We start from the raw sequence: 17,043 nt of genomic DNA on the forward strand, positions 1-17,043 counted from the left end.
CTTCCAGGTCGGGATTTCTAACACTTATTTTGCTTAAAAGTTTAAAATGTATGTATGTATGTATGTATGTATGTATGTATGTATGTATGCATGCGTGTATTTCTTTATTGTACGTATATGTGCGTGGGTGCCTGCGTGTGGAGGTCAGAGGACAACGTGAAGGAGCTACTTCTTTCCTACCACATTGATCCTAAAGGTTCTCAACCTGTGGGTCACGACCCCTTGTGGGGGTCAAACAGCCCCTTCACAGGGGTCACGTATCAGATACCCTCCATATCAGACATTTATATTACGATTGATGACAGTAGCAGAACTACAGTTATAAAATAGCAAGGAAAATAATTTTATGGTTGGGATTCACCACATTGTGAGGAACTGTGTTAAAGGATGGCTGCATTCGGAAGGCTGAGAGCCACTGCTCCAGGGGATTGAACTTGGATCATGAGACCTGGTGACGAGTGCCGTTACTCTTTTAACCATATCAGTGGTCCACACGGGCTCATTTTAAAAGCAACCCAGTGTCTCTTGTGATTTGTCTCTGGAACTTTAATGTATCTCATCACTTGTCTATCTCCTTCAGCTTGAAAATGATTCTCCGCAGGGAAGACGTAAGAAGACAGACGTTAGAAAGAATCAAATACTTGGCATTGTCAGATATATTCGAGAACTGTTATGGTCTAAAACAATGGTTCTCAACCTTCCTAATGTTGTGGCCCTTTAATACAGTTCTTCATGTTGTTGTGACCCCCCCAACCATAAAATTATTTTATTGCTACTTTATAATTGTAATTTTGCTACTTTTATGAGCTGTAATGTAAATATCTGATATTCAGGATATAAAGGGGTCATGACACAGAGGTTAAGAACCACTGGTCTAAAACCAGCTACAGATTTTTACTATCAGAGCATTGTAGATGGAAGTTTCTGTCCTGCCCGGTCCTGTGACTGTTCAGTCCCAAAGAAACACAGAGGCTTAATTATAAACTGTTTGGACTCTTAGCTCAGGGTTATTACTAACTAGCTCTTACAACTTAAATTAACCCATAATTCCTATCTATGTTTAGCAATGTGACTTGGTACCTTTTCTCAGTGCAGCATTCTCATTTTGCTTGCCCTGTGTCTGGCTGGTGACTGCATCTCTGCCTTTCCTCTTCCCAGAATTCTCCTAGTCTGATCACCCTGCCCATACTTTCTGCTTGGCTACTGGCCAATCAGTGTCTTATTAAACCAATATGAGTGACAAATCTTTATAGTGTAGAAGAGCATTATCCCATTGCAAAGCATAAGACTACATCAGTGAATTCTTGCACTCTGTTCTTCAAACTTACCTGAAAGAGCAGTAGCCTTTTCTCTGGAAAGGAAAACACATCTTTGCCTTATTTTATTATGCTTCTCAACACCCTCTTTAATTCTTAGAGAAATCTGAGGTCCCCTCCCTCCTTATCTATTCAGCTTATATATGTAAAATTTTGTTTTCTAAAACTTACTTGCATCATTTTTGCATACTGCAAAACCTTAAAAATATCTTTTGGATACAACCCTATATTCCAAAGAAAAGTAATTATCAGTTATGATGTATGTTAAGTTTTCACTGACATCAAGAATTTCTCGTATTTTAATATAGCAGTTGAAGTTTGCTAATACCGTGGATTTATTTGGTCTTCTTTTTTGAGACTATAATACATCAATTCTCCCTTTTCTTTCCTCCCCCAAAGCCCTCCTTGCTGTTCAAATTCATGCCTTCTTTGTCATTAGTTGTTGTTACACGCATCCGTATATACATTCTTAACTGTAACGTGCTCAGTTGGTATAATGTTTCTTGTATGTATGTTTTCAGGACTGATCATTTAGTATTAGATAACCAATTAGTGTAGTCTTCCCCGTGGAAGACAGTTTCTCCCACTTACAGCATTCCTTAGCTGCCTATAGTATTTTCGTGTAGAGTTGAGGCCCTCCCCTTCTTCCTTGACACGCCTATTGTTGTTGTCCTTGTTGAGCTCAGGTTTTGGCAATCATGTTGGTGAGACTACTTAACATACCTAAGTCTGTATATGAATATACATATCTGCTTAAATTAAAATATTCTCATTCGGGCTGATGATACTACAAAACCCCTAACACCAGGGATGAGAAATCATCTTTTGAGTTGTTGGTCAACATTGTCCAAGAGACTCCCCAAACATACATACTATTGCTATTGTCCTTATTGCCCCCAAGAGGTGGAAGCTAAGTCCCTATCGCTAGAGACACCAGAATGCTTCTTCCCCGAGAGCTTGCTTCCACGGTACCAGAAGGTGTCATGTGACCGTCTAAAGGAGGGAAGCAACCAACAGTTCTACACAGCTATGGCACCTGTGAACGACAGCATTGACCCTCAGAGTGCAGTAGTGGAACCTATCTTGGCAGTAACCAACAGCTCTCTGGTTCGGCTTAGGATCCACTCAATAAGAAGGAACTCATGCCTGGCGCTGGAAGTCCACAGCCCATCTTGGCTAAGAGCCTGCACTCAGCACTTTACTAAACCAGCAGAATCCTTCACTGTACTCTAAATATTTTTTTCTCACTTTTTTTTTAATTCTTCAAAGAGATGGGTGTTAGGTGGAGCACATTTTATAAATTATTGTTGAACATAAATGATCCAGTTCTTAAGGTCCCCATGTGAAAAAGTAAATCAGTAAGAGGTGGGAAGCAACAATTTTCTGGTCACCAAATAGTTCCTCAACTTTAGGATTCAACTCCTGAAGCTTCCGGTGATAGGTACAAGGAGATAAGAGGCAACTAGAAATAGGGGGAAAGAGCCCTGTAATTTTCACACCTATTTGGGCAGTTAGGTTTTTCGGAATCTGATATAAAAAACTTGCTTTTAGAGATGCTGAATTTGTTAAGTGGGATAAATCACAAAGAGAGCAGTTCAACCTCATGAAAATGTTATATCTATAGGAATCGTCGAGTTTCGAGGGGGTTATCTATTTTAGATAATAATGACGTTTGAGGCGGTGATTGCGCCATTATGTTCAGGGAACAGTGTCTGCCAGAGTGAGCCGTGCCAGCTGCATGATGGGGTGTGAGGAGAGAGAGAGGGAATTTTGGTATTGACCTCTTTCTTTTCAAAGCAGGGTTTCTAGCTTCCTCTTTAAAATGACGGGGGTGGGGGCTGATGCGTGGCAGTAAGCTAGTGCAGCTAGCCTAGTGATTGTTAGTTATCCTGTCTCCCCCCCCCCCGTTTCCTTGTGATGTAAGGGTTAAAACCAGGGCCTTCTACCTGCTGAGCAAGAGTTCTGCCATTTACCCGTGCTCTCTGCGTCCGGCTAGTTTTGCATTACACAGTTCCTAGGGTATATGCACCTCCGTGGTTTCTTAGCCAGCACAGGACGGTGGGAAGAACTCTGACTTCAAGGAGAACTGTACAATGCTCATCAGGGCATCATCTAACTTCTTAGGTGACAGTAAACAATTTTATTAGTTTAGTGGTATCCTCAAAAGTTGTTTTGCATTTGGGGTAATTTTGGCAAAGTCTCCTTTCTAAGAGTCTGTTACAGTACAGTCCAGGCACTGAAGCCGACCATCATGTAAAGGAAAGGGTAGAAAAGGTTTAATTTCCATCTATAGACCTGGAAAATATTTCTTACATTTTAACGTCTCTGGTTTCCAGTTTGATCATATTGCAGAATTATTTCAGTTAATTAAAATACGATATTTTGATTACTCATATGTCAGTATTCATGTTCCAAAAAGGGGGCATGGGCAGAATGCATATGAGGAGACTCACCTGCATTTTGTTTCTCCTTGTGTGTGTGTGTGTGTGTGTGTGTGTGATGACCAGGTCACGCAAGGATCCTAGGCAGGCAGAGGCACAATGCCACCAAAGATCTAATGAATCTCTGTTGTAATAATTCATCTCTAGGAACTTTCCTTAGAGTTCAGTTTTCTTCTTTTTTCCCCCAGTAGGCTAACAAGTGGATTTTACATTTTTGCAAAGTTAAGAGAAACTTTGGCCGGGCGGTGGTGGCGCACGCCTTTAATCCCAGCACTTGGGAGGCAGAGGCAGTCGGATCTCTGTGAGTTTGAGACCAGCCTGGTCTACAGAGCTAGTTCCAGGACAGGCTCCAAAACCACAGAGAAACCCTGTCTCGAAAAACCAAAAAAAAAAAAAAAAAGAGAGAAACTTTGGAACGGATTCTTTGAGGAGAAAGGGTGGCTAAAGAATAAATCTTGTCTTCTTCGGTCCACTCTACTACAGTGTCCACAGCATGTTAGTCTCGGAAACTGTTTCCTGAGTCAAGCTTTCTTATTTAGCGGCCTGTCTTTGTGTATCTAGCTGTAAAATGGAACATTGATTCTCTCGTGCTGTATCCATTTGGATTCTGTTGTGTTGTGAGAATCGTTTATTCAGTATGGGTAATTACTTCTGTTTCCGGTCTGCTCACTGTCTGACCAAAGTTGATCAAGGCGCGGCGGATGGCTTTGGGCCTACACAGGCAGCCTCAGGTTTGCTGCCTTCTCGGTATTTCTGTTCCTTGTGCCTCGTTTCCTTTAGCTTCCTTACCCACACATCTTTCTTCTAGAAAATGATTATATGCCTTCTACTTTTCTAATTATCTCAGACTCATCCAGGGCATGCTGTCCCCTTTCGTAAAGGGAGGCAAAAGTGGCTGTTTAGTTTTTTTGTCAAATTAACATCAACTAGAGTCACCTGTGGTTATGCCCGTGGGACGTTTTCTGGATTACTGATTGGCATGGGAGGGCCCAGCCCACTTTGGGCTGTGCCACCCCTGGGCAGGTGGCCCTGGGCTGTGTTGGGATAAGAAGGCAAGTTGAGCAAAGGCGTGGAGAGCAAGCCTGTCAGCTGTGTTCCTTCACAGCTCTCCGACAGTTTCTGTTTCAGGCTCTTGCCTCGAGTTCTCGCCTTGGCTTCCCTTAATGACGCACTGTAGCTCGGAAACTGGAGTCAACCGTTTCACCAATCACTTTTGTTCAGTGTTTGCGAACAGGTGCAGAAAGGAAGTGGGTCTTGTGGGGAGTGGAGCTGGGCTGCATTGTGAGAAGTAGATTAAGGACAAATATGGACCTTTGAGGTTAGGAGTCTGGAGTGGGCTTCCAGCATCTTCCTTGCTCTGTTCATTTCAGTGTTATCTCCTTTAACCTGTGACCCAGCGCCCTGTGCTTTTGTCTTTCCCTTCCTCCCAGACTGCTTTTGGGAGCTGACAGTTCCGTGATAGGGAAGTGTGACCGACTGGCGAAGTTTTTAAGAAGAAAAACCTACTGTTTTGGCTGAAAGAGACAGCAGAACATTAGGCATGTAACAAAGCGTAGCTATGGTGTGCAGCACTAATGGAGTAGGCTTTGCTTGGCACCTAGGACGGGGTTAAATAAGGGAACTCATTATCCTTCTTTCTTATAAGACTGCAGAGGAAAGGGGTTTATTGAAGACTTGGCTGGTGACAAAGACACTCTTAAAAAATTTACTGCTTGGCCGATATCGCACCCGCCAACATGGTGAACGTTCCTAAGACCCGCCGGACATTCTGCAAGAAATGTGGCAAGCACCAACCCCACAAAGTGACCCAGTACAAGAAGGGCAAAGATTCTTTGTATGCCCAGGGAAAGCGGCGTTATGACAGGAAACAGAGTGGCTATGGTGGGCAGACTAAGCCTATTTTCCGCAAAAAGGCGAAAACTACAAAGAAGATTGTGCTGAGACTGGAATGTGTGGAGCCCAACTGCAGATCTAAGAGGATGCTGGCTATTAAGAGATGCAAGCATTTTGAACTGGGTGGTGATAAGAAGAGAAAGGGCCAAGTGATCCAGTTCTAAGCTGACCTTGTTATGAAGACAATAAAAATCATGAGCTTTCACTCAAAAAAAAAAAATTTACTGCTTAGTTAATCCCTAGAACGGTGTGCGTGTGTCACTGGGGCTCAAACACAGGACATGTTAGACACCCCTAAAGTTTTGATTGAATTAATAACCATATATAAGTGTCAGTATTTCATTGCCTGTTTCCAGAAGTTATTTCCTAAATGTCTGTATGTGTTGTATGTTACAGGTAACAGACTGTGGAATAGAATCATATAAACAGTTCTAATATCTCATGTGGTTTGAGATTCAAACCAAAATATTTTAGGTAGACTTTTTTCCTTAAAAATACTTCATGTTGCAAGTTGATTTCAATGTCCACTATTACTTAGAGTCTTAGCTAGGGTCATCCTTGTGGAATCCTGGGAATTTCCCTAGCACCAGGTTTCTCCCTAACCCCAGAGGGAGCCCTTCTTAATTCTATGAGGGGGTACTCAGGGAATCTGAGAGAGGAGGTGCTGCATAAATTCTATAGGATGGATAGAAATTTACAGGACGGACGTGATTGGGAGACGGATGTCTCAAACAGAAGAAGCAGTATATCTGATGACTTTGTGTGGAAATATAGACTGTAATTTGTGGTGTTATAAGCAGTTTGGTTTGATGGACAAGAAGTAGATGAAGAGATTGAAGGCTTTTGGATGTTTCCCTAAGGAGTTTGAACTTATCTTGGAAGCCATGGCTATGTATTAGCATTTTTGTTTTCTTAGGTAATGTATCAGTTATTCACTTATGATAATAGCATGACTGTTTGAAAAATTTGGATAAATGAAAAGTTACTCACAATCTTTTTTGCTAAGGCTTCCCCCCTTAGTGTGTTCTATGTACGTATCTGATCAAGCATCTAATTCTGGATTCTGAATTTTTCATTGAGTAGTATATCACATATTTCCAGTGTGAATGAATGCAAGTCTTCATAATCGTAATTTTTATGGCTGTCTAGTGCAGAATTTTCAGAGATTCCCTGTACCCAGACAACTCATGGTTGTTAAACATGGATTTCCTGATATTACCCCCAGATACATAGAAGTTCTCTGTTTAATACCTAGAAATATGCACTTAACAGATTTCCCCAGATAATTACATACATGCACTAAGGTTGGGGGACCACTGATCTGAAGTATATACTATTACTAAACATTTCTCTAGCGCTAGTGACGTGGGCAAGTCTTGGCTTACTTGTTTTGTATATAATGCTCTGAATGTCCTCATGCAAGGCACCATTTCCATAAGCTACATTTTTGTCAGGGACCAGCCTCAACAAAAATACCACTTGGCAGGGTAGGGGTGTTAGAATTAGAAATATAAGCAGAGAGTATGAACATCTGAAAAGAATAAAACAGAAAAGCATAGTACCGTGTTTACTACCGTGGGGGGTGTTTCAGTGAATTCTGAAACTGCCCACATTTAATTCCCAATTGCTTAAAATACCCCTGACCCTAAGATGTTGGAGTAAGATAAAAAGCTGCATTAACATCAACAAGGAAATGCATAGAGCAGTTGAAGGTCGCTGGCTACATCCATAGTTTATTTTGTTGCTAGGACAAAACAAGTCACGCTCACATCCTAGACCAAAACATTCTCTAGGCAAACCACTCCCTGGATGGAATCCAATGTTATCCCCTTAAAGGAACTGGAACCTTAGTTGGATCCTTAGACTTTTGTTTGAGGTAGAAACATCTCTACCTCTCTATTCCTGAAATACAAGGTCTGGATATTAGCCACACCTGTTGACAATAACCTTGGGAGAGCAGAACCCTCTGATCCGAGTCTGGTGGGACCTTTGTTTAAGGCAGAAACACAATCACCTTGAAGGGCTAGAAGTAAATTCCAACTCTCTGACCTATGGTCAAGGTGGAAATAGGCTCACATTTTTGGGCCTCCACACGTCTTTAGGATACACATCTAGAAGAAGAACTACTTAGACCATGTACCCCAGATACACTGTTTTATGTGACCTACAGCCGGTCCTCCTAACAGTCCATGAGGTCATTACTAACCTCATCTTTATCCACAGGATGGAAATCTAGAAGGTTGAATAATTTACCCAAAGTTCTAGTTAGTAGGTACCAGATCTAAGATTCAAATTCAGGTATTGCTGACCCCAGAGGTCTTTCTCATGTGCCGTCTTGCTTCTTAGTTACATAAGGATCACCATCTATTCTGGGTAAAAGGATAAAAATAGCGATATACTTTAGTGTATAAATAGTCCTTTTCCTGTAAATGACAGCGCCACATCTCCATGCTAACACAGTTCTCTTTTGCTTCTCTTTGTGGACAGTTCCACAAGAAGGGCGATATTTTGCTTTGATATTTTTTTCTTGATAAACACAAACTGGAAAATGAATGTTGAGTAAGTTACGTTTCAGAATAGTTCTTTGTGAACCACGTTATTTAAAAATAGTGCAATTGTCCTATTAAAATTTCATATTTTGTATTTAGGCTTTTGTGTTCGTGTGTGTGTGTGTGAACCTATGAGTTTAATTAGGGTTTCTTACAGGACCATGAATGGGGGAGGGGTTATTTCTAGGAGCACGGGCAATTTGCCAGGATCTGCACCATTAAAGAACATCCTTCTCTGTCCTTTGAAAGAATTAGTTACCTATAAGAAGTAAGTCCTAGCCGGGCGGTGGTGGCGCACGCCTTTAATCCCAGCACTCGGGAGGCAGAGGCAGGCGGATCTCTGTGAGTTCGAGACCAGCCTGGTCTACAAGAGCTAGTTCCAGGACAGGCTCCAAAACCACAGAGAAACCCTGTCTCGAAAAACCACAAAAAAAAAAAAAAAAAAAAAAAAAAGAAGTAAGTCCTCAGGGAGGTGCAGGTTTCCTAAGCTTCCCTCTTCTCCATGAAGTTTCTTGGGTTTTTAATGCTATTGAACATAAGTTGTCTTCAAAAATGGCTTTACAATTCGTCCATTGTGTCTCCACTTGAGTGGTGTTGACTTTTCTTTTTCTCTTGCTCGGACGAAGAAGGAGAATACGGAGCTTTTAGGTCTTCATTTTATGACCTATTGTCTTCCAGCCAATAGATAGGGGAGTCTAGTAAAACAGAGAACTGGGCAGTGCATCCTTGGAACCTCATCTCCTCTTTGAATGCTCTTTCATGCATTTGGTGAACTTGACGGCTCCTGAGCATTCTTTGGCTGCTGTTAGCAGAGATGTGGAGCTAACATTAAGTTTTATGCTGTATCAGCAGCTTTTTCTGTATTTCGTTTCTATCCTCTCAAGGAATATATCCTCTTATTAGCTACCTTTGTGTTGCTGTAACCAATATGTAGTAGGAACAGCTGCCAAACAGAGCCACTGGCTTAGAATAACGTGCTCCAAACATTAGCCTGTGAGGGACATTATTTTTTCTATTCTTCTCTCAAATATTTATATCCCTAATACAGTTTCCCCTCCCCCCTCTCCTCCCAGCCCCTCCCCTCACCCTTCTCCCTCAGGTCTACTCCTCCTCTAACTCCCTTTGGAAAAGGTTGAGCCTCCCAGGGATAGCAATCAAACTTAATGTACCAAGTTGCAATAAGACTAGCCACATTCTTTCATATGAAGGCAGGATGAAACAATCCAATAGGAAGAAAAGGGTCTCAAAAATAGACCAAAGAGTCAGACACAGCCCCTGTAACCACTGTTAGGAATCTCACAAGATGATCAAGCTACACAACTCTAACATATGCAGAGGGCCTAGGTCAGTTCCGTGCAGGCTTCCTAATCTTGGGTTCAATTTTTGTGAGCCCCTAAATCCCTAGTGAGTTAAGACTGTGGGTTTTCTTGTGATGTCCTTGACCCCTCTGGCTCCTACAATCCTCCCTCCCCCTCTTCATGTCTGGCTGTGGATTTCTGACTCTGCTCCCATCGGTTAGTGGATAGAGCCTCTGGGATGACGATTATGCTAGGCTCTGGTCTACAAGTATAGCAGAGTGTTATTAGGAAGTTTTTTTTTTTTTTTTTGTTGTTGTTGTTGTGACTGGTTCTATCTTAGGTCTCTGGGATAGCCAGCTTCTGGTTCTTAGTCCTTCAAGAAGTGTCAGCCATGGGCTCACTCTCATGGCAAGGGGCTGTCGTTGGCTGGTTACTCCCTCAAGTTTTGTGCCACCTTTCCTCCAGCACATCTTGTAGGCTGGGCAAATTGTAGGTCGAAGGTTTTGTGGCTGGGTTGGTGTCCCAATTCATCCACAGGAAACCTTGCCCGTTACAGAAGATGGCTCGTTCCAGCTCTGTATCCCCATTACTAGGAGACTTCACTAGGGTTCTTTATAGACTCCTAGGAGTTGCTATTGTGTTGGGCATTTACTTTGCCCACAAAATGCCCCCCAATTCTAGTTGTCTCTCCCAATACTCTCTTCCTCCATTCCATCCCTCCTGTTCTCTTCCTTATCTGCCACCAATCCACACTCAAAATGTATTCTTTTTCCTCTTCCCGGGGAGATTCATATGTCCACCCTTGAGCTCTCCTTGTTACTTAGCCTTTCTGGGTGTGTATCCTTTACTTTACAGATAATGTCCACTTGTAAGTGAATATATTAAATGCTTGTTTTTCTGTGTCTGGGTTATCCTCACTCAATATGATCCATTCACCTGCAAATTTCATAATGTTATTTTTTTAACAGTGAGTAATATTCCATTGCATAAATGTGCCACATTTTTAAAAATTCATTCTTCAGTTGAGGGACATGTAGGTTGTTTCCCACTTCTGACTATTATGAATAAAGCTGCTATGAACATAGTTGAACAAGTGTCTTTGTGGTATGGTTGAGCATTCTTTGGTACATGCCCAAGAGTGGTATAGCTGGATCTTGAAGTAGATCAATTCCCAATTTTTAGAGAAACTCCGTATTGACTTCCAAAGTGGCTGCACAAGTTTGCACTACCACCAGCAATGGAGGAATATTCTCCTTGCTCTATATCCCCACCAGCATGAGCTGTCACTTGTGGTTTTTGAACTTAGCCATTTTGACAGCTTAAGATGTAATCTCAAAGTTGTTTTGATCTGCATTTCCCTGATGGCTTAAGGATGTTGACTATTTCTTTAAGTGCTTCTCAACCATTTGAGATTTTTCTGTTGAGAATTCTCTGTTTAGGTCTCTACCCACTTTTAAATTGGATATTTTAGTTTGTTGATGTAAGTTTCTTGAGTTTTTTTTTTTTTATATATATATTTTGGATATTAGCCCTCTATCAGATGGGAAGTTGGGGAAGATCTTGCCAATTCCGTAGGCTGCCCTTTTGTCCTATTTTGTCCTTTTGCTTACAATAACATTTCAGTGAAAGGGACATTTACAATTCAGATCATAACACTCATTTTCATCAACAACAACGGCTGGGGGCAGGGGTATGGAAAAAGTCTTGAGTCCTGATTTTCAATGCAATATTTCTTTTCATTAGATAGCCCTAGTTACATTATTTTACTTCTTTGTGCTTTGGTTTCTGTATTCATAGGAGAAAGATGATAATTTATATCTCATTGAGTTACAGGATTAACTCACACACCTTATAGTTTCAGGTAGTTGTGCTCAGATCTGGTCTGAAAATATTAGATGGAATATTCAGAAATAGACAGTTCATCAATTCTGAATAACTTTTACAATGTCTATCATTATTCTAATTAATCAGTTATTGTCAATTTTTTCTGCTCCTTATTTATACATTAGGTCTTACCATAGGCATGTTTGGTATCATTTGAGATTTCAGGCATTCTCTGTTTTGAAACACGTTTGCCATAGATAAGGAGAATAGTATAATTTAGATCAAGCATCAGGGTGCATCTATGAGTGTATAAAGAATAAGTCAAGAAGTATTTATAATTATAAACCTAATAATAAATTCTACATATTTATTTGAGTGGGTAACTCCAGGATATTTTTATCGTACTAGACTAGTGTGTGTGTGTGTGTGTGTGTGTGTGTGTGTCTGTACACACTCTGTGCGCTTGCATGCCATGTGCGTGCGGGGGTCAGAGAACAACTTGCTGCAGTTGATTCTTTCGTGTTTCCAGGAATCTAACTCGGGACATCAGACTTGGTCACAGGTGCATTTATCTGCTGAGACATCTCACTGTCCATTTTGACATGACTATGGATAAGTTATTGTATTCAGTTCCATCAGTTTGGGGTTGACTTGATGTTCTCTCATGACTGGAATAGGTCTCTGAGTCTGACAGGAGTGCCTCTAAGGGGTGTTGTGCTCTTTCCACTGCTTCCTATGGGTGGGTGGTCTATGATTCCGTCTGTTGCTCCGCTGAGTTTTCAGTCACGAGTTTGTGGTGGATACTGTCAGACTTCTGTTTACACAGTTACAGGTTTTCCTTCCAACAATCATCTTGTGAGGTTGTGCTTTTAAACTAGGTAAATATCTTTTTCCTTATCAACTATTAAAAATTTTGTATTACATGGACTACACAGCTTATTATTTTTATATGTTATAGACTATTCCTGTCGTTACTATTGACATATAGATTGTGCTAGACTTAATAGCAACACTTTTAGGATGTCTTCATTGAATCATTCTCTGAGCATCTTCTTTATCTTCACATGCCAAGATGTTCCACCTGAGTCCTGGAATCTATGAATTCTTCCAGTGATTCAGTACCTTTACTGGAAGATGATAATTGGGAGGGCAGATTTTAGTACTGGGTATATTCATGACTTGAACAATGTCTCCTCTCCTAGTTGCTTCCAGTCATGGGTGAAAAATTACATATGTTTATTGATACAGAGAATTACACATCTCTATTTGTCTATAGTTACTAAAAACCCTGAAACTCTTACTTCTTTTCATGTGTTTGTGCATATGGATGTTCACATGCATGGTGCATGTGTGCATGCTGGTTTGTATGCATATTTAGCATGTGTGTGTGTGTGTGTGTGTGGACTTAGGTCCATGTTGGTGACAATCCTCCACCACTTTCCATCCTATTCTTCTGAGGTGAGGTCTCTTAATCAAACCCAGAGTTCACCGATAGGGTTAATTTCACCAGCCAGCTTGATCCTGGGATTCCCTGTCCCCACTTTCTGAGTCAGGAATTACAAGCAAGCCTTCACATTAACCTCACACATTTATGTGGGTCCTGGGGATACAAACTCTTATTCCTTTTCTCGTGTGGCAAGTGCTTTGATGGCTGTGCCATCTCCATAGACCCACACCTGGAATTTTTAATATGGACTCTAGCCCTACTCCACAAACAAATGCAATTTTAACTTTCCCTTCCTGTATTTGTAACTTCCTTTATCTTTTCCAGGGTTTTATTTTCTTTGTAAATACGCTTATTTGATAAGACTCCTCTTGTCTAATGCAACCTTCTCCACTGGTATCCTCTTCCTTTTATAATGGTCTCCTATTTGTTCTAGGCGCTGCTTCCCTGTGCCCGGCTGCTCTTCTGAATAGATACCTTCCCGTGTCTTTGAGGCTGTAACTCCATGCACTGATCCACATTTGCAGGGGAATACCCATTTCAATCAGCATGGGCTCAAACTTTACCACTGCATGTGAATGCTGTCTTAGACTACTTGAACTCTCATTCCTACGCCAGGACGTTCCCCTCCATCAACACCATATAGTGCCCTTTTCTTGGGGGTGGGAGGCTCTCCTGTTTGTTCAGCCCCCCTCTTGCTGTTATGGATGATAAGGATAATGATGTTGGTGAAATGCATCAGACCCTGGACAGCTACGACTTTTGGGTAATATTTAGATTGTGATCAATGTTTGAATACTGTATAGCTTCCCTAGACATTTCTTTTTTACATTTCGGAAGACAGAGAATGATATTTTAATAAGACAGATAGCACTTTGCTTTTTTTTTTAAAAGAAAACTTCTAAAATATATATTATTATAAATATGGAGTAGTTTCCAGACCGGGAGAGAAAATCTTTGTGTAGTTTTTGCTCTGTTTAGCTGAAGGTCCCTTTCATAATTGTTAGTGAGATGCATGCTTGAAGAACTTCAGTAAGTTGAGGAGAATGTCAAAAAGACTCAGGAAAGCCTGGAGATGTAGCTGTCATTTACAAGGAGCTTGAGTTTGCAGAATATGATAGGACAAGGATTTCAGCAAGCGGGTTCCTGTTATACGATATTGCCACTATGATTTTTAAGATGCCATATTAATGTTATGTCAGGAAATCGATAAGATGTATTTTTTAAAATGGTAAACCAGTACAAGTCTTATAAAAATGATTACTGCTCAAAATGAAGCAGGACAGTAAGTACTGTCATTCATACTGGATTCATACTGGGATTTCCCAGAGTTTAAATTATTACTAGGAATCTACAATTCTTAGAAACAAATCTAAGCAAAGAAACTTCCAGGAAACTCATTAATAAACATTTAGTGTAGCTGAAAAATGACACCGTTATTTGCAAAAAGTGGGCAAAAATATTTGGGAGCCTTGCAGACATAATCCGTTTCAGTTAATCCCGTACTTTAAAAGACCATTCTGCTTTTCATGCCAAGTTTAAGAAAACATAAACAGCAGACAGTTGCTGTTCCTCTTCCCTAGGTTTGGGAAAACAAGCACAGTAGAAAGATGATCAGATTTTTGTAGTGATATTTCATTTGTATTTTAATAAATAAAGCTTGCCTGAAGATCAGAGACTAAAGCAGCTCCACTGGTCAGCCTTACAGACCAGGCAGTGGTGACACACACCTTTAATCTCAGTAGCCACACTAGTTTGCCATAGAAACTGGGCGATAGTGGTTCATGCCTTTAATCCCAGTCCCAGAAAGGAATATAAGATGGGAGGAGACAGCTCTCACTCAGTCTCATTCTGAGGATTTTTGGAGGCAGGATTGCCATCGTTGGATTGAGTTCGAGGTAAGAGCCACTGGCTGGCTGCTTTGCTTTTCTGGTCTTCAGGTTAAGCCCCAATATCTGTCTCTGGGTTTTTAATTAATAGTGCCACAGATTTTCAGTTGTAGTACTTAGGAAGGGAATGCAACAGGCTTGCATTTAGAGTGGAATACAATGTTTCTTTTTCTTTCCCTATACCTTTGTTTTCTTACCATCAATACCTGTAAAGGCATGTGACCCTTTCTTAGCATTAAATTAATATTTACATCTATGTTTTCATGAGGTCCTTGGGATTACGCAGGAATTTGTGTGTGTGTACATGTGTTGTGTGTCTGTGTATGTGCACATATGTGTATGGGTACATGTGTGCACTCATGCATGCAGAGGCCAGAGGTTGACCTCAGTTTTTTCCCTCTGTCACTCTCCGTCTTATTTATTTATTTAATATCTGTATTTTTGAGACAGGGTCTCTCACTGAGCCAGGAGCTTGCCGTTGGCTAGACTGGCTATTTCCCCAGGCCCCTGAGGTCCTCTGTCATCTGCTTTCCCCAGTGCTGGAACTGGAGATGTGCAGTGGTGCTGTGCCTAACTTTTTATGTGGTGCCAGAGACTGAGCTCACACCCTTACCCTTGAGTGGCAAGAGCCGTCTCCCCAGCTTCAGACATGGTTCTTAAACTTTGTAGTTGTGGGATTTCAGTAGTGGGACAGAGTCATGTAGACTAGGGATGGTAGCTGTTCCCTGGCACCCTCCAAAAATCTATCCAGAAATTTTGTATTTGGGGATTGATAAATAATTATCTGCTCAACAATATAATCCATATTATTTTCATTTCTCTGATGGAAGGAAAAGATCCATGTCTGGTCGACTTTTTAAAAAAATACATTATAATTAAAGTATAATCACATTACTTTCTTTTCCTCCTCCCTTCCCCTTCATCTAACTCCTTCCATGTGCTTCTGCAAACTGATAGCCTTTTTCTTCTGATTACTGTATGTATGTATATATATCTATGTAAATATGTATCTATACGTATATGTACATAAATATATAAATGTAACCTGCTGAGTTCAACTTTGTTGCTTGCGTGTGTATGGTGTCAGGGCTGACCACTTTGTATTGGGCAACCAATAAGGGGGTACGAACTCTCAACAGTCATTGGTTGCCTGTAGTTTCTTGTCAAGAAGATGGCTTGTGGGATTTTCTTCCCTTTCTGTGTCGGCATGCCTATGGGCTGTTATCATCGTTCAGATCCCGTTTATTTAACCGTCTCTATGAGAGGGTGTTTCACAGCAGACTTCCTGGCATCCTGGCTCTTAAAATCTTTCCACCACCTCTTTTGTAATGTTTCCTGAGACACTGATGTAGAAGCTATGATGTAGTTGCGTCCTTTGGTGTTTGGCTCCCCGCAATCTGTTGACCTCTGTACTGTGTTCAATTATGTTTTCCTGTGATGGTCTCCGTTTGCTGTAAAGAGAGTTTCTTTGATGAAAGGTGATAGCTACACTTATATAGGATAATATAGGATATATAAGTGTATGGGATAAGATTTAGGATGGAGTTAGGGATTGTGCTGGTCGAGCAAAATGGTTCTTTTCTTTTCTAAGATCCATGACCTCACTCGGTTTCTACTAGTAGATGTACTTTCCCTCCTTTTGAATAGGCTTTAAATCCAATTAGACAGCTGTTGGCTCCCACCAAGATGCCAGTGCCACTTACCGCACCTTTATAGATCTCCTGTAAGCTCCTATTGCTGAAGGTACCACACACTTAGAACACACAAGAGTAGGATGATTCGAGCTCACTGGCCTTTCTTGAAGTTCGCTTTCTTGTTCTTTAAGACTACAGGCACCTCTCAGAATCAAAGAAAAGTAGATCAGCTAGGCTTTTGGAGAGGTCAGAAATCAGAGCCCAGAAATATCTCAAGGAGAGGTTATGGTACCATAGAGTAAGGACTTCCTGGCATGTTATACCCAATGTTGCAGTGGAGAGAGAACTGAGCAGAATAAAAATCAATCAATCACCCACTCAATCAATCAATAAAGGCCCCCCAAAAAGTACTTATCACTTAAACTGTTTTGCAAATCTCTTTTTGTGAGTATGTGTGTCCATGAGTTTCTATGTGCATGTGTGCATGTGTGTGCAGATTGGGGGACAGCCATGGGTGTTGGTTCTCTCACTTCCATCTTGCTAGAGATAGGGTTACTTTGAGCTCCCAGGAATCATCCTGCCTCCACCTTCCATCTCTCCACAGGACCACTGAGACCACAGACAGACTGCTGCTGTGCTTGGCTTTTCTTGTGGGCTCTGGTGATTTGAACTCAGGCCAAAACCTTTGCACGACAGGCATTTTACCCACTGAGATATCCCCACAAGGCTTATTCTGGACATTTCTTGAGAGAATG

At 41.1% G+C, this 17,043-nt stretch overlaps 2 protein-coding genes across 4 annotated transcripts in view; both read left to right on the top strand.

The window, feature by feature from the left end:
• Nucleotides 1–17,043, top strand: part of Anks1b (ankyrin repeat and sterile alpha motif domain containing 1B) — an 866,240-nt gene that overhangs the window by 5,665 nt on the left and 843,532 nt on the right. The gene's annotated exons all lie outside the window — the stretch shown is intronic.
• Nucleotides 5,479–5,855, top strand: LOC130866270 (60S ribosomal protein L36a). The gene has a single exon (XM_057757558.1). It carries the CDS (start codon nt 5,494–5,496, stop codon nt 5,812–5,814), a length of 321 nt encoding a protein of 106 aa, XP_057613541.1. The 5' UTR covers nt 5,479–5,493; the 3' UTR covers nt 5,815–5,855.

This window comes from Chionomys nivalis, chromosome 25 (assembly GCF_950005125.1).
Source record: "Chionomys nivalis chromosome 25, mChiNiv1.1, whole genome shotgun sequence".
NCBI lineage: Eukaryota > Metazoa > Chordata > Mammalia > Rodentia > Cricetidae > Chionomys > Chionomys nivalis.

Excerpts from the sequence above, each read along its gene's own strand:
- LOC130866270 (XM_057757558.1), top strand. The coding sequence starts at position 5,494 with ATGGTGAACGTTCCTAAGACCCGCCGGACATTCTGCAAGAAATGTGGC.